Source organism: Ahaetulla prasina, chromosome 7 (genome assembly GCF_028640845.1).
Source record: "Ahaetulla prasina isolate Xishuangbanna chromosome 7, ASM2864084v1, whole genome shotgun sequence".
Taxonomy (NCBI): domain Eukaryota; kingdom Metazoa; phylum Chordata; class Lepidosauria; order Squamata; family Colubridae; genus Ahaetulla; species Ahaetulla prasina.
The window spans coordinates 61896702-61922648 of record NC_080545.1 but is presented as its reverse complement, the minus strand read 5'-3'; the positions used below and the strand labels follow the sequence as shown (position 1 = coordinate 61922648).

The following is a 25947-nucleotide window of genomic DNA, read 5'->3' as shown; positions in this document are numbered from 1 at the left end:
CTCTCCCTACAGATTTCTGTGATTCTTCATTGTTTTGTATAAAAGGATTAGTAATAATAATTTGTATTTTTTTAAAATGTAAAGAAAGATTCTGGGTGTGTTGTACTCCATTAAATATGTAACCTAGAAAGCTTACCAGAAGTCATGGAATGTTTTAGACCAGGGGTGCCAAACCTGTGCCATTATGTTGTTGTGATGTGACATATCACAACATTTTTCCCTGTTGCTAAATTGGGGTGGGCGTGGCCAGCATCTGGCCTGTGGGACATGAATTTGACAGCCCTGTTCTCCAGCGCACTGCTTGGACAAAAACGATCTTTTTTAACAGTAAAAGTGACACAAAGCATAAATCTAAAATGCCCCTCTTTTCCTCAGGTATATCATTGTTTTATAATAATAGGAAAAGACTGAGAACCCTCCTAACACCTGTCAGACTTCACACCAAAAGGCTTCTTTCCTAGAAATTTCACTATCAGGTGCTTATTCTGCTAAAATAAATCTATTTAAAGGCATGACCAACAGAATAACAGCGTTGGAAGGGACCTTGGAGGTCTTCTAGTCCAATCCTCTGCTCAAGCAGGAAACCCTATATACCATTTCAGACAAATGGTTGTCTGAATCTCTTCTTAAATGCTTTTTATTTATCATACATTTATCATAAATTGTTAAATGGCAAATAATTGCATTCTGCCACATATCCCAGCAAAAAATTAGTTTCAAAATAGTAAACTTTGCAGATCTAGAAATGAAATATTTTAATGTAAGCACCAAAATAGAATATGTTGATTCAATTATAACAGTTACTTTCTTGTTCAGATATTCCTGCTGTTAACTCTTACAGAATTAGGGCAATTGTGTGTTATCTTCTTGCCTGAAAGGAGACCTCCTCCACACACACTTTTAAATAAATTAAGACAAAACCTTTTTTCCTCTAGCATCTGGTGGGTATACTTCGACTATTTCGTATAGCTACAACAGATCATAGGTGTGCAGTGCTTCAGATGCAAAGAAAGCAAGTGCTTTAAATGAACAGAGGTTCAAAAGTAGTATCTGTATGCAGTTCCTGAAAGCAGCCATGCCTTTTGGGGGGAATTCTATGGCTGCCTTTCACATCTGCCACATAATCACAACAAAAGGCAGATTTGGATTAATTTGTTGCAGATAGCTACCACAATACTTGTCTATTTGCTCTGAAACATTTTCCATCTTTTGAATGAAGCACTGCACAACTATAGCAGGTAATGTATTATTTATCTTGACGAGAAGAAACGAAATAACAGAGTTCCTCAATTATTTTTACGTTTGTTTTTAATTCAGAAGTCTACCGAACAAATGAAGAAAGTTCCTACTATTGTTCTATCTGTCTCTTACAAAGGAGTAAAATTTATTGATGCAACAAATAAGGTAGATATAATTTCTTATTTCATTTTAAGTAGTTGTAAATAGCTGTTCTCCATCCCTTTCAACAGCAAATGATTCTCATTACATTTTGAAAATGATCAAGTTTATTCTGGGTGAAGTTTTGATAAGCTCTGATGCTTTCCTCAAATGCATGAAATAATAGCCTGAGTTACAAAGATACTGTTATATCAATATTAATGAGAGAATGTGTTCTCTCATAGGCAGTGAATTTTTTATTAAAGGTAGAATAATGTATTTGTGTCATTCAATACAAAATCAAAATCAAAATGGTCAGGACAAATCCAGAACCAGTTGCTGTCACTGACATTTCCTTGCTAGTATATTTTTCAAATCTATCAACAATCATTGTGCACAATACATTCTATCATAGGACTTTAGTAGAGGACTTTTTTAAAAGAGAAACTATCTAACTTAAACACACGCACACGCACACACACGCACCAATGTGGCCAGAACTACAGGTACCCCTTCACTTTCCCAAAGAATCCCAATTAGCCATGAAATAAATTGAAATGGGCATAAGTAAATGGCATCAGCCAATCAGCCATGCTTTCTTTCATGGTCTTTGGTTTTCATATATGATTGAACATACTATAAAACAATTGAAAATGGTCAGTACCAATAACTATGTCAACGCCCTTTTCATTTGTTTTATTTTTGTTTTGTTTATATTCCCCTTTGTGATGTAGCTGTCTAATTAAAATTCCAGGTTATACTTCTCATTGTTATCAAAATGTCTAAGCTAGCAGACAAAAGCAAAGATATTCATATTTAGTTAACAAACTATATTGGTGATTTTTGTCAAGTTTTAACCTAAAACAATAGTGGTCTATTCACAAGTTGACTAATGTTGCAGCAGTTTGGCTTAAGATAAACATTTGGCTTTGTCCATTTTATGTATATTTGATCAGTAAATATTGTTTCATCCAAGTGATAATTTTACTGTCCAATACTATTTCTTTTTTAATACATACTATCCGGGCCAGCTTCAAAATAAGATGCATAAGGTATTGAAATTTCATGAACCTGCTTGTGTCTATGTCTGTTTCCTTGAAATAATCACAATTTTTACATACATTTCCAACTTAAGTACAAACGAAGCTTATTGGGGCTCTAATTGTTCCTTTCCTTTGTTAATTGAATATTTTATATTACCTTAAGATTTGTTAGGAGTCTTCATTGTAATTTCAAAGAAGGCAAATCATCTATTCTTTTAAAATTCATGATACCTCTGGGAATCACCTGCGAAACAGGGAGGAGTAGCATGATTATAGCTGTAATCCAAGAGATATACAGAAGGAAGGATAAATGTACAGCAGAAACTATTGGAGAATGGCAGTCCCTAAGAATTCATATCGCTCAGACATAGGTGTAGGCCAGCACCTTAAATTCCATTTGAGACTAAGCATATGCATTGCTCTGTTGCAACATTGGACACAACAGATGTGGCGTGAATGAAAAGACAATGATTTTCTCTGCTTTTTAGTAAAAATAGACTGCATATTTTATTCATTTATTTAACTTGCTTTGGTTCTCTTTTTTGAAGATTTTATTGAGGTTTCTTATAATATAAAGTACATGAAAATGAAAATAAAGATTAAAGAACAGGAGAATAGGGAGGGGCAGAATAAAAAGAAAAGAAAAAAAGAGAAAAAAAGACTCCTGACTTTTCCCAGTACAGTAAAATGCTTACTATATTTACAGCCTTAATGTTTTGTTATTACAAGCTATTTCTATACTACACAATTATTCAATCTTCAAATTTAAGTCTATTTTTTTCCACTTTGAGCATAAAAAACAGAGGTAATTTCCCAAAGTTCTTGAGAATCAAAGCAAATTGGGAAATTGCCTCTTAACTTGCTTTGGTTCTAAAGAGCGCTAGGTAGCGTATAACAGTAAAAACAAAAGGAAATGGAAAAAAAGGGCTATATTTTACAGTTCTAAATCATAGTTTAGTTATTTTTACTAATACTACTTTATTGAATCAAAACTAGATTTAGGAGTTCCTGCTTTTAGGCGGAAGAGGGGATTGGAACTAAAGAATTCAGATTTTAACAGATCTTTCAGTGAAATAGAACTAAGTTGGAAATGTACATTAAAAATGACAAAGCTTGTTAAGCTATTCCAGTTTCTGGTTTTGGCACAAATACTTATTCTAATTCCCTTCTGAGAATATTGAAGACTTTTTCTTAACAGCATTGCTAATGTTGTTTAGGCAACATTTATGGTTTCATTTGCAGAAATATATTATATTCAGTGTAAACATAATAACAGTCCATAATATTGTAATCCAACAGTTTTGAAAATAGCAATAGAAGGAATAAAAAAACCCTGAAATACTGATTTGCCAACAGTAGCATAAAATTAAGTAATTTTAATCAAAACATTACTTTAAAGAATTTTAAAAATTAAAGCTTACTAATGTGATTGTGATTTTTTTGTAGGCAAAATATATGTAGAATAGTTGCTTAGCTTTTATGAAATAAATGCATATTTTTATGAAAAATACTCATAAAATGGATGTAATAAACGTATATATCTTTTTGTAATATTAAAGACTGGAGTGGTTATGCAGATCCTTTGATTTGATTCAGTTTTATTTATATTGGTTTATATTTTCTAATGCATGTTGCAAACCATCAAGAGTCCTATTGAATTGAGGTGGTATATAAATTTCATGAATAAAGTAATTAAATAAATAAATATTTATGTTACAGTAATCTGGATAGTATCACCCAGTTTATATGGTTCAGTAAATTGTCTTTACACTCCTGTTAAATATGTATGTCTGGCACCATAAATTAACTTCTATAGCATTTTATATATTCCATTTGCTGATTCCTAAATTTAAAAAAGAAAGTCTAAAGAAAGATTTTGCATCATTTACTCTGATAACAGAATATATTTATGAATTAATACATTTTGTCTTTTTATCTAATAGAGGAATTAAATATTAATCACTAAACTGGTACATGAATTCTATTTGCATATTAACAACTAGTAACAAATCTGTAATATAATGCTGTTTTTTCTTGTACCATCAGTAATCTAAATTATCTACCACATCCTTTCTCAGTATCATTAAGTAAAGGTTAAAACTTCTTGTTCAGTAACTAACATGCAAAGGAAACATTTTTTTATAGAAATTTCTACAATATCTTACTATTTTTAAAGATATTCTAACTTTAAATATCAGTTGAGAGTGGAATAATGATTTAATGTATTCAGCCATAAAATTAAATGTTTAGAAACACAGAACAACAAAGGAAACAACACATTTTGCTTATTGCTGAATTTAAATACAGCTACATTGCTTGCTTATCATTTTATTATATTAGCAACAATGTAAAACCTAAGTATTATAAAATATTGGGAACTAGATTGGATCATTAAATATATACAATTATTTATTTTCTTTATATTTAGAATATTATTGCTGAACATGAGATTCGTAACATTTCCTGTGCTGCACAAGACCCCGAGGACCTCTCAACATTTGCTTATATTACAAAAGACTTGAAGACAAATCACCATTACTGTCATGTGTTCACAGCCTTTGATGTGGTTGGTCTATAATTTTTTTCCTTTGTGATAGCTAACAAACCATGACATTTCCTGTATAATTTCAGTTATAAAGAAGGTTGCTGTAGAACAGTTCTGGTACCAATGAGTAAATTGCATAATAACCATTATTTAAAATTTAATATAAATGCTTTGTATCATTGTGATGTTACAACTAAGTTCCTTTTTAAAAAGTAATATATTGCAACTATCCCATGAAAGCAAGAGGCTAATGAAAAGTTAGGGAGTTTAAACACCTACCTACATTTTTACAATGGCCGTCTAGATGCCCATGAAAAGTTCAAAGTATGAAGTGAACATAATATTTCCCAATAACTAATGTTGTATAAAGCATGCTGCTTCTGATATTAGAAATAACGTTTAATCAACATCTAGTGAGCCATATACACCATTAATCTCCCTTGAAGCAAATGCAGACTTTGTTATATATTGGGACAGCAGATTTCATAGCAGAGTGAAGTATTTTGTCATGAATCATGCAGCAAAATGTATGCACATCTGCAATTAGAGTCCTGTATGTGCACCTAGACCAGGGGTGTGAGGGCCACATCAGGGTTGTGTTTGATTTTGGGGGGCGGGGGCGGGAGAGCATGGCCAGCTCAATGTCATTCATATCGGGGGCACCTTGGTGGCCCGAGCGCTCTGCCAGTGAAAATGGAGCTGGAGAGGGCTGCGTGCGGCCCTCCCAAGCTCTGATTTTGCTGGCAGAGGCACCACGGGCTGGTGCCTCTGTTTCCAGGGCGGCCCCACGGGCCAGATCTAAGCACCCTGTGGACCGGATCCAGCCTGCAAGCCTTGAGTTTGACACCCCTGACCTAGAGGGTCAGACAACAGAGAGAAGCAATTGCACTGAGTCCTTTATAATATATGGAACTTGTTATTTCTTTGAGCTAATCCAAAGAAGAAGCACTATCAGGATTATCAGCATTATCTTTATTGTAAGGTTACATCAAACAAAAACTTGTGAGTCTGAAAGCATTTCTCCCTTCGTCTCTTTTTACGCGCTGGAAAACTAGGGAGGACCCCTTTTGAAATGCTTCCCTGATTTTCCTCCAGTTGCAGACTGAGCTGTCTCTAATATTGTTGCCTGTTGCCTAGGCTATGGGTTTTCCTCCTGTCTCCCAAGGTCATTTCCACATACCACCATAACACTTCAATACTTTGAGTAATGGGTTCAAAAAGTGCCCTTCCAAATGACATGCATAGCACTAGTCTGCGTACAGAGCCTCCATCCTCTCAAAGAAAATTGAACATATAAAACTTGAAATTTGAAAACTTGAAAACATGATCAGGGGAACCATGTACGTTCTGTTAAAGGGATGGTATTTCTAGCTGCATACAATCTTCTGGTACCTCAACACTTTACATAGATGATGTTTGCTAATCATCAAATGGACACATTTTAGATTTTCCCTCCCTTTAAATTGTATCTGTAAGGATGGGGGCCTTTTGATGGTAAACAATCTCATTCTTAATCAGAGATGTAGGTTTTCCAGGTCAAAGTTTTTCAGGTAAATTTAGCAGTTTCACAATTGTACGATACTTGCTTCACAGGTGTTCATTCTAAAAAACAAAAACAGCAGCAGGGATTTCTGGTTCCAATGACTGGAATGGCTTAGAAGTAATCAGCTAGAGAAGCTACAGAAAAATCAGAGACAAGTAACTCTTGTTCTTCTTTAGCACCCATGTGGATAAACTATGAACTTCCTGCAGGCCAAAAGCCGCTTCACATGTGCCCTCTCTTGATCCTGGCATCTCAGTTATTACCCTGGGCAATGGGTATTCTTGAAAGGGACATGTGCTGGTAATCCCCACCTCAGGCCTGAATCTTACACAACAATAAATGTATGGAATTGTTACGAAGAAACTATTTCAGGTAAGAAGAAAATTGCCAAGAAGACTATTCCAATAATACTACAAGGACAAAGAAGGATTTAAGATAATGCAGAAACTTTTGTAAAAGAACACACATCATTTTTGTTTCCAAAAAGCTAATAAAATAATGGGATGAAGAAAAATCATCTGAAAGAAGCCTACATCAAGAATCCTATGTAAGTATATTGACTGATGTTTGCTAGGTTATTTTAATTAATATTTGATTTAAGCAGTGGTCCCAGCACTTATGACTTACAAAAATGATTTTAAAAAGCAAATGAGAAATTAGATTATATAAAAAGTCTTAATCCAAAAATTTTTTCTGGCTGGCAATAGCATGGATTCCTTTGCTACATTTGACCTTAGAATTGAGCAAAGGGGTTATAAAAAAGCCTCATACTCTAGATGAGTTATCTGGTATAGATCTGTGATGTACAGTGTTTTCTTGATGTAAAACATAAAAACAAAGCTTGCTTATTACAGTTTTTGTTTTAAAAAACAAAAAACATTCTAATGGAGGGAAGAAACAGATAAAAATATTAATCCCTTTGCTTTATTGCAGGAACTTGGTAACCCAAGTAATAATTTGAGAAATCTTGAACTTCAAAGATTAATTACCAGATGTACTATCCAGGGATGTACTATCTATTTTAAGTTCATGTCAAGATGGTCAATTGACCTTTATTGAAAAAATATTAAAAGAAGATCAAGAAAAAATAGACAAGGCAATGGCTAGAACTATATTTGCAGGCAGCGGGCCTCCTGTTTGACTGGAAACCGTTTCTGGAAGGAACATTATGACCTAATTTACCCATCATATGAAGTACCATCGCAATTGTTCTATTGCTTACTTTACTGCTCAATGTTTGTTTCTAACATTCCAATAAATTTTTTCTCTAAATATTGAAGCTTTTAGTTTATTTCTTTGTAAAGGTTGAAAGTTCATAAAGTAGACTAAATGCAATATTGTTCAGACCAAATGGTGTACCCCAAAAGCTAATGCATATTAGGGAAATTGAGACAAATGTGCATAGAAAAAAAATCAGTTTTATTTCTTTCTGGAAAATGCATATCTCATAAAAAATGTTTATCCTTCCTCATATATCTCTAAAAATGACTCAGAGTCATGCCAACATGAATAAAATTAAGCTTTGTGGTTTTGTTTTGTTTTTGTGAATGTCTGTGTGTGTGCATGCATGCATGTGTCTATGGAGCTTAAGGACTCCAAAAAGTGAGCTATTTCTATTCCCAGGCATATTGCCATCCCAGTAACAAAAGTAAGCCAAAAATGTCAGTCATGTTAGTATGCTGTCAATCCCTATGTTGGTCTGGTATTATTGGATTAGGAAAGGATTGCTGGATGTATTAAGGTAATGCATATTTGTGTCTTCTATATACTTAGCAATATGTACTAGTGTGATGTTAAGAACATGAGAAAGCCTTGTTAAAGAAAATTGATACTCTCATAAAATAGATCTTGTACAAAGGGTTTTTTTTGTCTAGTGATCGTGTTAAGACAACATGTGGTCATTTATTTTTCCCATATATTAGTAGTAGGTGAATCTATCAGGATACACATCTTGAGAATTCAAATCTATATTTTAATGTTTTAGAAATCTATTTTCCATCAGGCATAGCCAGTGCTATAAACTGTCAATAATGAGAAAAGATGAATGCATTATAAAATATTGCATTAAAGTCTTCCTTAATTAAATTTGTGTTGGACAAATTTAATGAAATATAGGCAGAATATTTGCAGGACAAGTGTGCCATGAATTTCAGGTTCCTCAAAATATGTTTTTCCAATAAATATTTAAAAATTAGACAAGGAATATTTGAACACCTTTCTTTATTATGAGTTACTGCTTCCCATAATAAATGTGGGTAGGAATATCTGCCTGTCTGTCTTAGCTGTGAACCTCCTAGAACAAAATCTGAGCATATGAGGAATAATTTTAAAGTTCCATTTTTGCAAAAGATATTTTATGTAATTTTTGCCAGCTTAATATTCAGATAGTTCCTCTCTTTCCTCTATGCTTTAGTTATTAACTGAAAATTTAAAAGTAATCAGACTTTGTCTGAAGCTCTCAGAACTCATTACCCAAATAAATACAACTGAACAGGCCATTGGATCTGCCTGGCACAGGCATGATACAAGCTATTTTTCTTATGTACTTCTATGGCACAGGTCCCCAACCCACAGCCCACTGGCCCTGTGCCGGGCCGCAACCCCTTCAGAACCAGGCTGCAGAAGAGGTGGGCAAATGTGTAAGCTGTATTTGTGAAGCAGTGCACAGGCACACAAAATGATCCCCTCTCATCCCACCGCTGCTGGTCTGCCAAGAAGCAAAGATTGGGGAATGCTGTTCTATGCAACAAGTCATCCATTTAGAATCACTCTGGTTAGAAATGGATATTTATGGGCATATGTTGAAGAAACGTTGCTGACTACTGCTATTTACATACGATTCCGTACAAGTGGATTTTTATGCATAGGCAGAATACCTTGAATAAGGTTTTCATGCTTGTACTTGCCTGAATAGCTAGTTTATATAATATTTTTGAACATTTTGAAAAATTATATTTTAATGATAAGGTTTGAGAAAAATTTACAAGAAAACATAATGTAACACATATAAAGATAGGGGTGGATTTTATTGGGCTCACTGACATTTAAAATCACAAGTTTTTTCGGGGACAAGAAAAGGAAGAAGCTGTCTATAACTACTACTTATCTGGTTGGGTTAAGATTAGGTTGGGCTCTAAGCAGAAGTGGAACCTGCAACCTCTCAGACCTCCTTGCCAAGTGGTTTATCCTGTAATTAAGTGAAGGAATTTGCTGCTTCTTCATGACAAAATAAGTGGGAGTTAAGTGTTATTGTCAATTGCAATGAACAACTAGTAACCACCAGTTCTGCATATAGTTCACAAAGCTCCATAAGTTCAGTCTATCCAAGTATATAGTGCTGCATTCTGGGACAAATAATGATTAGTTCAAAATTTTAGTGACAAAAAGGGATAAAGGATAAAGCAATATTTTCTGTGAGGTAAGCATTCTAAGCCTTTAAGACTTGTATCTCAGCTTAAACCCAATGAAATTTGGCATAACTATATTCCTTAAATGCTGATAAAATGTGATTTTTTATCTTTGCAATAGTGCTGTTTAACACTGGCTGTCAAATAATTTGTGAGTTAAAATGCTGGGTTTTTATTAGTATTCCTGTGTTCTGGGAGCAAATTTTCAGTGTGCCTAAAACTTGAAAAATGAGTTTTGTTATTATTGCATTTACCAATCTGATCTAAAGCATATCAGCTACCATTTCAGATGGGTTTCTGCTGTAAAAATTGCAGCCTTATATTGCAGACATGTATTTGGAATTAAATTCCAACAGTAAAATGAACTATTGATTATTAAAATGTCTTTTTATCACATTATAGATAGAAACATTGGATTTTCAGAGGATGTTACAATTTCAGATGTTTAGTTTAATTAAAATAACTGTTAGTGTTGTGGAGTATGGTCTGAAAAGCATGAGCTTTAGAAGCTCATAGAATGTCAGCATGAAACATTTAGAATGGTTTGTTATGGTTCCCCCAACATTATACTGTAGTCAGACTTCCCACTGAATTTTCAAGTTTACTCTTCACTCCCAGGCTGCTGTAGAGCATTCTAATCCAGTAACTAGTACATAAATGACAGATAATATTTTAAGTAGTATGTTGCCAGAATGGATCAGCACATTCCAACAAACCATGTGTAATTCCACAGAATAAGCTTCATTATTGGCTGAATAACAAAATAACCAACAAAATATATACAAATATATATCACCTATATAAATTTTTGTAAACCTTATCTATCACAACTGGCTGAGAATGAAATACAAATACTATTTAACAATGTAAAATTTTATAATCACTAGCAAAATAAATATTACAAGACTAGTAGACAAGTTTGCTGTTGCATAGTTTCTTCTTAAAAGTCTATGTCAAACATACCAAAATAAGAAATGTGGATGATTAAGGTTCAAGAATCCTTCAGCTTGGAAATTTAGTAGATGACTTTGGTTAGTCACTTATTCAGTCCAATCTGTCTTCTTATTATAGGGAACAAGTAGAAGCAGTGATACTATATATGACCCTTTTCACATTAAGATGTGTAACATCATGTGGGAAAGACTTGGGAGACTGGCCAGAGAGATGCTACCAAGGGAACACCAGATAAGAGACAGCATAACCCACAACTGGAGAGTGGGTGGGAGAAGAGGCTCAGAAGAGACCCTCCCTAGTTTCTTGGGCTATAAAGGAAACCGACTAGAGGGGGAAGAATTGTATTTTCAGACTTTCAAGATTCTTACACTGTAGCTTTAGAATAAAGTAGAATTTGCCCACGTAATTGTGAATTGCCCTCAGAAGGGCAAGAAAAAAGTTATTAATTTAACAGATAAATAAGCAAACTTAAATTTTAGTAGATCGTTTTAATAACTAATTTATGGAGTCTGCTTGTTTTATTCCCTGATGTTAATGATTGGATAGTGATAAAGGATAAATTGTAAAAACAATTGCTGTCTCTTGTTGCAAGATTAATCCAATTTACAAAAATATCTTTAAAAGTTTCATTTGGAAGTATTACTGGCTTACAAATAATGGAAGTTTCAAGAAGGCAGATCTCCCATTTCATGGCCAGTGTGAGGTCAGCATTTATGAACGGATTTATGAGTATTAATTTTAAGATTCTGATGAAGTAAGCCAATGTACAGTTGTTATCTGCGTAAAGGATTGAAAGTTTGCAAAACATTAAATCTTTTATCATTCTGTTATAGTCTGCATTTCAGTGTGGATTATGATGTTTTATGTTATTCAGTAACCTATAAAAATGAACACATGGTGATTTCAATCTTTGTGACCAAGTGAAATAGATCGTTTAAGCTCACAGTACTGTTCTTAAAGTGATAAGTATAAATAAATAGGAACATGAGTTTCTCTTCCCTTTTTACTTACCAAATAATTAGGAGGGAATTATCTGCCATTAACTGGTAATAGAAGATGCTGTGAAAATAAAGAGGTAACTGGAAAGAAGTAATTAAACTGGAAAGAAATGGGAGAACCCGTGTTTACACTTCAGCTCTTCCCCTCACTTTCTCTCCATCTAGTTTTGTTCTGTTTCCTTTTTCCTTTCCTTCCCTTCCTTCCCCCTTCCCAGTGCAATTTTCCCTCCCTTTCCATACTCTCCCTCATCCCTTTGTCTTTACAGTTTCTGCTGGAAGAAGGAAGGGGAATGTGTGGTGTATACTCGTGAGTTTCTGATTATGACAGTATTGATTTTATTTATTTATTTATTTATTTTTCACATTTATATACCGCCCTATCTCCCTAGGGACTCAGGGCGATTCACAGGCAAATAAAAAGTACATATAAATACAGACTAAAATAACAATTAAAAAACTTATTCTACATAGCCGAATTATTAAAAACTATATAAATAATAAAACCCATTTAAAACCAGTAAATTTAAAATCTAATCCAGTCCTGCGCAGATGAATAAGTGTGTTTTAAGCTCGCGACGGAAGGTTCAGAGGTCCGGAAGTTGACGAAGTGGGACAATTCATTTTAAAGACAAAATAAATGGGACAATTTATTTTAAAGACAATAAATTTGTTGATTCTGGCCCTACCTATTTTTACACTGTAGCTTCTGGCAGATATAATATACTCATACATGTGTATACATATGAGTATGACACATAGACAGACACATTCACATTGATGGCAAAAGTGTTCTCCTGGGTTGCTTTTAGGCAGAATTGGCAATCCCATGTTGAAAAGCTGATGAAACTGGATATTGCACAGAATTGTTAGGTTTCTATTTTCCCCCCCATGTACTCTTCATGGGAGAGGGTGCATTTAGGATTCAGGAAGAAGTCCTGTGCCTTCCAGGTATATACAGTATTGTTTGCAGAATTCTGTGTATTCAGTATGTCCTACACCCATTATCTTCCCACAGATAGCATATATGATTAACTGAATATTTACATTTCAATGTTCAACTTATAGTAGGTGAGGGAACAAATCAAGTATGTTGTCTCTGCATTTTTTTTCAAGTAGTTTTTAAACTATTGTGTCAGTAGTAGAAGTTAAACCATCACTGATGGGCAAAAAGCAATTAATATAGCCTTTTCACAATTAGTCAAAGCTACCCTATATTTAAGATTTTCTTTTAAATTTACATTCATATTAATTAGGTTAATCCTACTGTTTGTTGCTATTCCAGAATTTAGCCTATGAAATAATCCTCACATTGGGACAGGCATTTGAAGTAGCTTATCAACTGGCACTTCAGGCTCGAAAAGGAGGCCATTCTTCAACACTTCCCGAAAGCTTTGATAATAAACCTACCAAGCCAATCCCAAAACCACGTGTTAGCATCCGAAAATCTGTGGTGAGTAAGAAGCATAATCCATATAGAAGAAACTTGATATCAATTTGTGATAAATGTTCTTGGCCTGTGTTTGTAAATTTTACTCCTTATATGCATTTACTGTAACTAGCTAAATTTTTAATTTTGCAGTTTCAGAAGTTTGATATTAAAGACAATTGATAATTATATCCAGTATAAGATTATGCCTCAATATATCTGCTGTTGCTTGGTTCAATGATCCGTAAGTATAGTTAAAGAAAGGCACTTCAAGCTCAATTCCTGATGACTACATGGACACATCCATGTAGTTTTCTCAGCAACCGTTTTGCCATTGCTTTCTTTCAGAATGTTCTCTTGACTTTCTATTCTGGCTTGTCATCCAGGTGTTTTAATACAGTACATCAGTACATGCATCTCTCCAGGTATTATTGAATTCATAATCCCCATAGCCATATTTTTTAGGGTTATTATAACTGAAGAGATAAACTCAAGAGGCATGGCCAAGCTCATATAAGATTTGTAACAAACCAAAAAGTATCCATTGTCAACCGGTAGATTGGGGAGGAACTGACCAAAATTTTAGAGAACTGACAAAAAATTAACTTCCCAAATGGTAATTACAAAGATCAAATTATCAGAAATTAATGCCTAATACTAGTTACTAGTATCACTTATACCCATTTGTAACATATTTATTGTGTATGATATACAATAATAGGTGTAATATCAGTTACAAAAAGATAAAATCAAACAAAATGAAAATCAGAGCATCTTATAAATAAAATTTGAAGTAGTAGGAGATAATATAGTTGGCAGTACTTTGATCAGATTGGTATCTCCCCATGTGAAGGTTAAAACTGTACGTATGAGTGGAGTGGTTTTTCAAGCCTTATTTTCCAACTTCTTGTTAGTTGCGAAGTCGTGTACGACCCATCGCGACCCCATGGACAACGTTCCTCCAGGCCTTCCTATCCTCTACCATACTCTGGAGTCTATTTAAGCTCACGCCGACTGCTTCAGTGACTCCATCCAGCCACCTCATTCTCTCTCGTCCCCTTCTTCTTTTGCCCTCCATCTTTCCCAGCATTAGGCTCTTCTCCAGTGAGTCCTTCCTTCTCATTAGGTGGCCAAAGTATTTCAGTTTCATATTCAGAATCTGACCTTCTGAAGAGCAGTCAGGGTTGATCTCTAGGACTGACTTGTTTATTCACTTTGCAATCCAAGGGACTCGCAGGAGTCTTCTCCAGCACCAGAGCTCAAAGGCCTCAATTCTTTGGCGCTCAGCCTTTCTTATGGTCCAACCTTCACAGCCATACGTTGCTACTGGGAAAACCATAGCCTTGACTATACGCACTTTTGTTGGCAGCGTGATGTCTCTGCTTTTTAGTACGCTATCTAGATTTGCCATAGCTTTCCTCCCCAGGAGCAAGCGTCTCTTAATTTCTTGGCTGCTGTCCCCATCTGCAATGATCTTGGAGCCCAGGAAAATAAAATCTGTCACTACTTCCATTTCTTCCCCAACTATCTGCCAGGAATTGAGAGGGCTGGATGCCAAGATCTTAGTTTTCTTAATGTTGAGTTTCAAGCCAACTTTTGCAGTCTCCTCCTTCACCTGCATCAAGAGGCTTTTTAGTTCCTCTTCACTTTCTGCCATTAGAGTGGTATCATCTGCATATCTGAGGTTGTTGATATTTCTTCCGGCAATCTTAATTCCAACTTTTGATTCATCCAGCCCCGCCTTTCTCATGATGTACTCTGCATATAAGTTAAATTGGCAGGGCAATAGTATACAGCCTTGCCGGACTCCTTTCCCAATTTTGAACCAATCAGTGTTTCCGTGTCCAGTTCTCACTGTTGCTTCTTGACCTGCATACAGGTTTCTCAAGAGACAAATAAGATGGTCTGGTACTCCCATCTCTTTAAGAACTTGCCACAATTTGTTGTGATCCACACAATCAAAGCCTTTAGCATAGTCAATGAAGCAGAAGTAGATGTTCTTCTGGAACTCCCTAGCTTTCTCCATGATCCAGCGTATGTTGGCAATTTGATCTCTAGTTCCTCTGCCTCTACGAAATCCTGCCTGTACTTCTGGTAGTTCTCGATCCACATACTGCTGGAGCCTAGCTTGTAGGATTTTAAGCATAACCTTACTAGCATGTGAAATGAGTGAAATGCACTTTCCAACTATGGGCTTGAAAAACCACTCCACTCTGGCTGTTGTGGGAATAACATGAAGGATATCTTTTCTTTTATGTACACTGAGAGCATATGTACCAAGACAAATTCCTTATGTGTCCAATCACACTTAGCCAATAAAAAATTCTATTCTATTCTTCTATTCTATGATTCCTAGGTAAACCTGGAGATCCTTACCTGGTGAAAAGGCAGCAGGAGGAGGGCAGCTATATAAATATTTGATTCAATGTATTAAAAAGTCCATATGATTGGAAACAAGAATTAAAATTCTATCTCCATTGCAAAATTTATCAGAGGGATGGGAAAACCCTGCCTCCTTTTAGCAGCCTAGATACCCCCCTTTTCATCTCAAAATCCAGGAAGAACCAAAACATGTGATCATCAGTAGGTAAAAAACAATTTATGGTACATCCAGGTAATGTGCCATGATGTCAAGCTTTAAACGTAGTTTTTAAATTCTGTAATTTAAATAAAGCATTCCTGTGTTTGTTTGTTTGTTTCAAAGCAGATAGATCCCACTGAACAAAAGACTCTTGCCAATCTACCATGGATTGTAGAACCAGGACAAGAAGCTAAAAGAGGAATTAATACCAAGTATGAAACCACAATTTTCTGATAATGAACTGTTCATCATTTCTTGTTGTGCCTTGCACTCAAAGCAGTCACAGCACAGCCTTTCCATGATAAGCAACTCTTCAATCTAACAGAGAGGAAGACTGCACTGAGTGGCCTTGAAACTAGCAAAAACATAAATATATATAAATAAATATATATATAAATATAAAGGCTGCTGGTCATTTCTGGTGATTGTTCTTCCTGCAGCGTTGACAGAAGAATGACATGGGATGAAGACTTTTCAAAGAGCCCCCAAGAGAAGTGGGGGATAGTTTTCGTGCACGCAATTTTTTTAGGACTTTGCCACAGTGCTTTCTTTGATTTCATATTTTAATGTTCTACTTTTACAAAGGTCTCTAACATTAATGCTGCTTAGTAATACAATGTTCAGTTATAGTTGGGTTTCTTATTTGGCAAATTGAACATTGAAATAGACCCAGATTATTTAATACAATATTTGAGAAATTATGAAAATCCTATATAATTTTTGTTTTAATATGTTTAAAAAATAATAGCAAGTTATTAATTTCCTTCATTTGTTAGTTGCTGTTTTTTGTAAACTACATGCCATTTAATCATCTGGAGAAAAGAGATTCTATATAGCAGTGTGTTAAGATTGATAAATGGTTTTAAGAAGAGGAATTAATAATAATGCATGAAAATGCACCTTGTATTAAATATTTTTGTGTGACAGAGGAAAAATTATATGAAAAAGTGTGAATATTTATGATAAAGAAAATCATTAATTATGAAGAGAATTTGGATTTAATTTGAAGTTAAACTGCTGCTGTACTGTTTGCAACAGTGGTAACAGTGGTGTCATCTATAAACTGGATGCTTTGTACTTTGGAAGAGTAAAATAAAAGCTGCCCAGCAATTGCACTAAGGTACATGCAACTGTACACAGTTTTTCAAGTTATTATAGCCATGCATTTAAGCTTATCAATGTTTCAAAGATGGTTTTAATCCAACTGGAATTTTTATTAAATTTTCTGTCGCAGCTGATTTTAATGAAAAAGTTCAATTCAAAAGATTTTTTTCCTAAATAAAGTTAAAAAAAATCCAAAGTAATACATTGTTTCCACAAAATAACCTGTTGAGCACTGGCTTAACATGAAATTTAATGAGATTTGCTTACAGTTTTGTTTCAAGTATTTTAATTTTTTAATGTCTTCGTGGAGTATTTGTACAATAACATTTATGTATATTTCAGTGGAACTGAATAAATTAACAGTAAAAATATTGATCATAGGCGAAAAACAGCATTTTAAATGTATATTCTATCCAGTCAAATTGTGAATCATTTTGGACATCATTATAGAGATATTTATGAATAGTGTGGTTGACTTCAATGTTTTTTATTATTCTTTCCTATCTAACTGAAAATTCAGTTACACTCAATGGAATTTTTAGCAAAATTGATAATGAAACTCGATTTAAAACTGAAAATTGTATATGGTTTAGTTGATCCTAACATAGCGCTGGATGACAAAAAAACCTTTTAATACAATATACTTGAACCAATTAGTTCCTTGTATATATTTTGCCTATCATTGTTGATATGTATGTAGTAGGCTGATATTAAACATTGAAAATAGTACCCAAAGGAACATTGTATAGGAACAAGCAAATAGTAGCCTCACTGCAACAAATTCTTCTCTGTAAATATGCTTGGGCTTCCAGTTATAAATTTTGTAATTTTGGTCATTATTTATATCCTTCAAAAGCACACAAATTAATAAATTGAAATTGTACAGTCAGCACTGGCTTTTTCACAATTTAGTAAGGATAATATTAAACATCAGGCATTCTGAAATGACAAGGAGTATGGAAAACATAATGGTCTAATGGCCAGTGTAATCTGAAATTCATATTGTCTACTTTTAGTGCAATATGATAAAAAACTAACAGTAAAAAGAGGCTTTTGTTTTTAGGAATTTATTCCGTTTCAGTAAAAAGCAATGGAAGGACATAAGTTAAAATGGAAGAAGGAATAAAGCTAGAATATGGCCTATATGTATTTCTTTGGTTCACTTTTGAAGTAAAGTTAATGAAAAAATATATAGATTTGGGAACATATTTCAAATACAGGTAGTCCTCAACCTATGACTATTTGTTCAGCAACATTCAAAGTTATAACGGTGCTAGACAAAGGCGCTAGCTCTCCCAGCATCTGCATGGTCACATCATGATCTAGTCTTTGGTAATTGGTTTATACTTGTGAACCAGGTTCCAACACCTGTAATTACAAGTGCCTTTTATTGTCAGCTTCCCCACAAACTTAGTTGGGAAGCTGACAGGAAAGGTTGCCTGTTGCTGGGTTAGTCTGCTCCACCTCTGCACTCTCCCCCAGTCCTTATGGACTTCTGCCACGCCAGCCATGGTTGCTTTCAAAGGGACACTCAGAAAACATGTTGTGTAACTTGGAGTATGTTGTGTAATGTAATGAGAGTATGGATCACTGTTTTGAGATCCTCCCACTTAGGTAGGTATTGAGACCATCACAAGGCATAATCAAGGAAGCAAGAATTATACAATAATATATTTAATGTAAGTATTATATAAAGTACAGGATCTTGGAAACATCAACAGAACTTCATTTATTAGCATGCTAGGCAGAATCGTAGAAGAGTGCTCTAATCCATATTGCTCATATGGTACAGAAAGATACTGGAGCTGTGGTACTTAAGTCTGACAATAGCTCTAATAGGGCTCCAGACAGCAACATTCGTCTCATCCAACTTCCAACAAATGTCATCAACCAGGAGAGCCAATGCTGTTTCAGTCACATATCCATGCTTGAATCCGGGTTGAAAATGTGCCAGATAACTTGTTTCTTCCACAATGCTTTGAAGCTGATTTTCCAGCACTCTCTTACTTTACCAGCAAAACAGAAGACTGGAAATTGGCAAGTGTCAAAAATAGAAAAGAGTGTAATAACCTATTTCACAAACAGTTGCAGACTATCCTCCAGATCCACCAAATATACTTTTTCCAGACCATATGAGTCAAGAGGGACAGGAAGCAAGCCCAGAGGTAGCAGAGATCATACTTCAAAGTACCCTTTTTACTTCATAGGCTAAAAGAAGTCTCAAATATAATGTTTTCTATTTCAGCACTCATCACATCAAATCCTGCCCCTATAGTCAAGACACTGAAGGATTTGAACATTATTGGTGAAATGTCGTATAAACTGGTTATAGTGGCCTGGCAGAAATCTACATGCTAAATCCTAACAAAAAGAAAGTTGGCAATGGTAGACTGATGCCCAACAGCCCGACACAAGGGAGCAGTAGAGATGCTTCACCTCCCTTACCAGCATGAAATAGACTTGAATATAAGCCCTACCTTGTGCTTAATCTGATTGTTTTTGTATTTAACTACTGGTGCTCAAGATATGGCTTCTGCTGTTTCATCCTCCAAAAATCTTATTGAAACCAAGCTGCTATCTGGGATGAACCAAGCATCTCAGGAGAAATTACACTGAGAGCCCAAGTTGCCCTGAATGCAAGCTTATCAGACAATAGAACTCCATCGAAAAACAAGGGACTCAAATCCCAGCCTTATGATAGCCAGGATCCTAGTTTGTCTCTGGCCCAAGTTAACACACAGGTACTCATACTTGTCACTTGAAACCATTTTTCATTTTCTCTACCACTTTACCTCCCTTAGGGCCTGTTACTAATGAGTACCAGCTTAATATCCAAATCATTCACTGCAGGTGAGGACCACTTTTCTGCAACCTCTTCTTCCACTCAGGAGTCTACGGTCCAATCCCTGAGAACTTTGTCTATTGCCACAGGCCTTTTCTGGCCCTCTTCATGTCAGGGTTTGGGCATCTCAGCCTTTTTTCTCCTGTTCCAACCTGGTTAAGCTGTACAGGAGTTCTTACTATATCTGTTGGGCCCACCTAGATTGAAGAGATGTTTAGATATTTTTCTGTTTGGAAGGGCATTTTATTCTTGGCCAATGTTTTTCAGAGACCTGATGTTTGCAAATGACTCAATGTCAGTTTGAGTATTACTATCTTAAGACTGTTAAAATATTGCCTTGGCCCGATATCTGACATTGGCATTGTGTTGAGAGTCAAGCTGCCAAATTGCTTTTGACATGATGCTCCATATGGTGGAGGAAATGTGCCTACCAGTTCTTCAAGGCATATTTTTGGTAGCCTTTGGGTTCCATTCAAAAAATGAGGTAAAAAGAGAGACAACTAGAAATCTGGCAGGAGTTTCTGCCTATCGGCACAACAACAATCACATGAGTCCTTCTTCACGTTCCATGTTGTTATTTGTATTTGTGTACATATGCACCCCAAGAGAACAACTTAATTATCAATTTGGTGTTTTTTTTTTATTTGCATTTATATCCCGCCCTTCTCCAAAGACTCAGGGCGGCTTACACTATGTCAAGCAATAGTCTTCATCCATTTGTATATTATATACAAAGTCAACTTATTGCCCCCAACAATCTGGGTCCTCATTTTACCTACCTTATAAAGGATGGAAGGCTGAGTCAACCTTGGGCCTGGTGGGGCTTGAACCTGCAGTAAATGCAGTATTCTGTGTATATCTAATCAACTGTCTCGAATTAGTATTAAAGGACAATAAACTTATTTGAAAATATATAATCTAGCGATATCAACTTAAGAAGAACATTTTAGTAGATAAGTTTTATTTAAATATTCATAGACACAAACTAAAAGAAATACAGGCTAGAAAACAAAATCAAATATACTTTATTTTTTAAAAGGAAACAAGAAAAATGCAAAAAATCTTAATCATACATTATCTTTAAAAGTGAAATATTCTTCCCAATAATTTTTTGTAGTTTTAATACAATTAGTTGTCAGTGACATTTTAACCTGATACAAAACGGAATACGTTAAGCCAACATCCAAACTTTTGGAGAAAATTATCTTTAGAAAATTGTATTGTGTTTTTAAGCAAAGGACAAGACTGAAACATGCTCTTACATTATTAACAGGACAATACCAGTAGACACTTTATGCCACGGATATTTTCAATTATTCACATTGTGTGTATCAAGACAACACCTGTCAATCCAAAGGCATCAAGACAAAATTGCAATAGTAAAAAAAAAATCTAAAACAAAATCTTGGAGTGGCAAACATGCTTATGATTTAGAAACATTTGCTATTAGACTGCATTATCACATATTGCTCTCTTTGGTGATCATAGTATAGTGTAATTATATTCAGTGCAACTTCCAAAAGCAAAACATATTAAAGAACGAAAATTGCATTTTCATTCTGATCAACTACATGTTTTTTTTAAAAGGTGCTGATTTGGAAGAAATTACAAATGTATCATGTATCGTAAAAAAAATCACAGTTTCATGAAAGTTAGAAAAAAATAAAGAAATGATTCATTTCTGGCTCAAAAATACTATAAATATAAAAGTGATTACAACTTAAATTTATTCCATAATCCGTAGCACATAAAGAATGCCTAGATTATCCAGTGTCACACATGTTTTGAAATCGGGGGACACATGCAATGATTTGAGATTTGTTCCATTTGTGTAGAAAGTTTGTAAGGATTGACTAGTATCCACATTCCACCACTAAAAGGAAAAGAAAATATATTTATAATTAAGAAAAATAAAAATCTAACAATAACCTATAAATATACCACAACCAAACTGTGGCATGCTCTTCTTGCTGTGCTACCCATTTGAAAAAAGTACAGTATTCATAAGACTCAAATTTCAGAACACAAGGATTCATATTACCTATACAAATGTAGATTTCAAAATCTTCCCTATATCATTATTATTTTCTTGAAATTTATTTCCACAAATATCGTAACTGAGAGCCTTGGGTAAGGTACACAAGTACTTCTAAATTGTCATGTAATCTATAGAATAGAATATAAGCAACATTTGCCTCTTCTATAGGCAAATTGTAGAGTTATTGCACAAACTTCTAAATTAAAGATACATACACAAGAGATAAGTTTATTTTTCCCTAATTCAATCGTGTAATTCAAACAGATGTAATTCAAAAAAGTTGTGCACTCTTAGCTTATATAATAAGTCTAGAAATTGCACTTTTTACAAAATTTTATTCAGCTTACCTTGATGTATCCTCCAGAAGAAACAAGCACTTTACCATCAGGAGAAAAATGAAGGCCTGTCACCCAGCCTCCATGTGCTGATCCTCCTTCATTTGTTGTGGCAGAAAAATACAAGCAAAGTAGTTTACCAGTTGATATACTCCAAACCTGTAATACAAATGCAGTAAAGTATTACATAAGGTTGTACATTTTTGTAAGCTATCTTAGAGAATACAACTAAACGATAGTGTTGAAATAGGAACAAAAAATAAATCCTACTACAAATGTTTCTGGAATTCATAAGACACAATATCTTGAAGATTAGTGACCTTGTGAAACACCCGTAACTTCCTAAATGTATTATTTTATCAAGCTAAATAGACCATTCTTCCTTTTAAATTAATAAGAATCAATGGCCTTTCTTTGATCTTAAAATGCAAATAATTTTGAAACCAGAGAGCTAGTTTGGTCTAATAATTAAGGTGCTAGTCTAAAAACCAGGCAGCTGTGAGTTCTAGTCCTGCCTTATGTATGGAAACCATTTGGGTGACTTTAGGCCAGTCACTCTATAAGACTATCTCACCTCAGTTATTGTTGGAAAAATAGGAAAGGCGGGGGATATTAAATATGTTCACTGTCTTTATTTGTGAAAATAATTAAGGCAGGATTAAAAAAAAAATCTAAAACCAGTAGTGGATAATAGGCACTGAAGTGTATATTGCGTACTGTTTTAAATGGAATGTAAAAACATATTAAAAATTATGTGGCATAAGAGGGCTACGGGGAATTTGGAAATGTTGGCTTTTTCTTCCAATGTACAGGCAGTTCGCGCTTATGATAGCAATTGGGATTTCTATTTGCTAAGCGATGTGGATGTAAAGTGTGACTGCACCGCTTAGTGATAGCAATCCCGAAGTCCCAGTTGTATGATTAATCAAATCCCAGTTATTCAGTGAGGCAACTTCCTGCCAGTTTCCCACAATCAAGTCAATAAGGAAGCAGGCAAAAAGTTGCAAATCCCAGATTGTCAGGGAAGTAAGTGGCTGCTGCTGTATGCGGGAATTGCAGCTGAGAGTTTGTAAGCTACCTTTAGTTTATCTGCTAGCTGCAATAGAAAGCCTACTGACAGTGACTCATGCCATCACTACCTTGAGACTGCATTATTACAATATAACTTAACTACTGCTGCTCCTGAAGACCACCTGAAAACTACAGTTGCTACTGAAGGCAGAGCTGGCCTGCAGAGCTACTTTAATGATACAAACGCTGTCTTGTTGAATGAAGACGGAAGAATTCTGCACGTTTTTTTCACTGTAGAAAGATTATTTCAGGGGCATGGAGGTCTGCTACTGAGAAAGCCTGTTTCTAGTTTCTACCTACTTTCTTAGCTATCTTAGTCCTATAGAGGTAAATACATTCTGTATTCCTAACATTTTTGTTAACAGGAAAAATCCTTGAAATCCCTTTTTACCTCTTTAATATTGTTGCTTTGAAGTGATAGCAAACCATCCAAAAACTCATCAATATAAAAAAACCCTATCAATTCATAGCAATTATATTATGCCAAATATTAAATAAATAATGAAAAATAAAATACCCTTATTTCTCCATGGTCATCTCCTGTGGCCAATAATTCATTATTAAGAGAGAATGTACAGCATCTCACACAATCTTTGTGTCCACTCAAAGTATGAAGCGCTGATGAACTTTCAAAGCTCCATATCTGAAGATTTAAAATATTATATTAAGCAAAATGTTTAATTTACATATGAATATGAACATACAAATAATACTTATACCTCATTCACTCAGATACCAAAACTGGTATCTGAACTTCATAGATAATTTAGGGTACAATAAAAACTATAAGTGTAGAAATATGATCAGAACAGAATAAACTAAAAAGAATATTTGTAAGAGCTGGATTTAGTTCTCCAAGGCCTAATTTTGCCAAATACATATTTGATGGCATGCATGAATGAGCAGTAGCGAGCACATTTCCTAAAAAACAGTCTGTGCAGGTTTAAATTTACTTCAAACATATTTTCTCACATAGGAGCTAGGAACATAGAATGTATAGACAGGTCACAAATTCTCCTTTAACAATCTGATGCAGTAGCTTAACAGGAATGGTGTTATGATGTTATTCTCCTGATGCAGAAGAATAACAGGAACAACTGCATCTTATAGAATAGAATATAATAGAATAGAATAGAATAGAATTTTATTGGCCAAGTGTGATTGTACACACAAGGAATTTGTCTTGGTGCATATGCTCTCAGTGTACATAAAAGAAAAGATACGTTCATCAAGGTACAACATTTACAACACAATTGATGGTCAATATATCAATATAAATCATAAGGATTGCCAGCAACAAGTTATAGTCATACAGTCATAAGTTGAAAGAGATTGGTGATGGGAACTATGAGACGATTAATAGCAGTGCAGATTCAGTAAATAGTCTGACAGTGTTGATGGAATTATTTGTTTAGCAGAGTGATGGCCTTTGGGAAAAAACTGTTCTTGTGTCTAGTTGTTCTGGTGTGCAGTGCTCTATAGCGTCGTTTTGAGAGTAGGAGTTGAAACAGTTTATGTCCAGGATGCGAGGGATCTGCAAATATTTTCATGGCCCTCTTCTTGATTCGTGCAGTATACAGGTCCTCAATGGAAGGCAGGTTGGTAGCAATTATTTTTTCTGCGGTTCTAATTATCCTCTGAAGTCTGTGTTTTTCTTGTTGGGTTGCAGAACCGAACCAGACAGTTATAGAGGTGCAAATGACAGACTCAATAATTCCTCTGTAGAACTGAATCAGCAGCTCCTTGGGCAGTTTGAGCTTACTGAGTTGGCGCAGAAAGAACATTCTTTGTTGTCCTTTTTTAATGATGTTTTTGATGTTAGCTGTCCATTTTAGATCTTGCGATATGATAGAACCTAGAAATTTGAAGGTTTCTACTGTTGATACTGTGTTGTCAAGTATTCTGAGAGGTGGAAGTATGGAAGGGTTTCTCCTAAAGTCTACCACCATTTCTACGGTTTTGAGTGTGTTCAGTTCCAGATTGTTTTGGTTGCACCACAAGGCTAGTCGTTCGACCTCTCGTCTATATGCGGATTAGTCATTGTCTCAAATGAGACCAATCACTGTTGTGTTATCTGCGAACTTCAGTAGCTTAACAGATGGATCATTGGAGATGCAGTCACTGGTATACAGAGAGAAGAGAAGTGGGGAGAGCACACAGCCTTGGGGGGCCCCTGTGCTAATTGTACAGGTATTTGATGTGATCTTGCTTAGCTTCACCTGCTGCTTCCTGTTTGCTAGGAAGCTTGTGATCCACTTACAAGTCTGTTCCGGTACCTGTAGCTGGTTTAGCTTGGTTAGAAGAATGTCTGGAATTGATGGTATTGAATGCTGAACTAAAGTCTACAAAAAGGACCCTTGCATAGGTCTTTGGAGACTCAAGATGTTGTAAGATGTAGTGCAGAGCTATATTAACAGACATTTACAACGATCAATGCTAATTTGTAATATTTGGCAGTAGGTACATTTAAGTTCCGATGCACATAAATGAAAGAAAAGCCAATGTGGAACTCTTTCACTGAAATCAATATAGAGTAATAAAAAAACTACTTATCACTTCAAGGGAAGAAATGGTGAACTGAAAATGGCTCTGTTCTCAACTGAAATCAGAGCTGATGACTGTGGTGGAATGAAGTGCCAGCAAGTGGACTGGATCTTTGGGATTCCTCTCTGGACAAAGAGAG

At 35.0% G+C, this 25947-nt stretch overlaps 2 protein-coding genes across 19 annotated transcripts in view; one reads left to right on the top strand and one right to left on the bottom strand.

The window, feature by feature from the left end:
* Positions 1–18486, top strand: part of ANKS1B (ankyrin repeat and sterile alpha motif domain containing 1B) — a 247797-nt gene extending 229311 nt beyond the window's left edge. For 4 of the 18 annotated variants that reach the window (XM_058190596.1, XM_058190595.1, XM_058190594.1 and 1 more), the window contains 4 exons: positions 1318–1404; positions 4849–4986; positions 13150–13317; positions 15998–18485. In XM_058190596.1, coding sequence (XP_058046579.1) covers positions 1318–1404; positions 4849–4986; positions 13150–13317; positions 15998–16108 — 504 coding nt within the window. In that variant the 3' untranslated portion in view covers positions 16109–18485. Of the gene's footprint in view, positions 1–1317; positions 1405–4848; positions 4987–13149; positions 13318–15997 lie in introns of all 18 variants that reach the window. The other 14 variants (XM_058190602.1, XM_058190599.1, XM_058190598.1 and 11 more) reach the window with 8 other exon arrangements.
* A 150-nt stretch (positions 18487–18636) lies between these two features.
* APAF1 (apoptotic peptidase activating factor 1) overlaps positions 18637–25947 on the bottom strand; it is a 61723-nt gene continuing 54412 nt past the window's right edge. The window contains exons 25-27 of the mRNA XM_058190588.1: positions 23782–23907; positions 22206–22352; positions 18637–21693 (exon numbers count right to left, since the gene is read on the bottom strand). Of these exons, the coding sequence (XP_058046571.1) occupies positions 21547–21693; positions 22206–22352; positions 23782–23907 (420 nt within the window). The 3' untranslated portion in view covers positions 18637–21546. The remainder of the gene's footprint in view (positions 21694–22205; positions 22353–23781; positions 23908–25947) is intronic.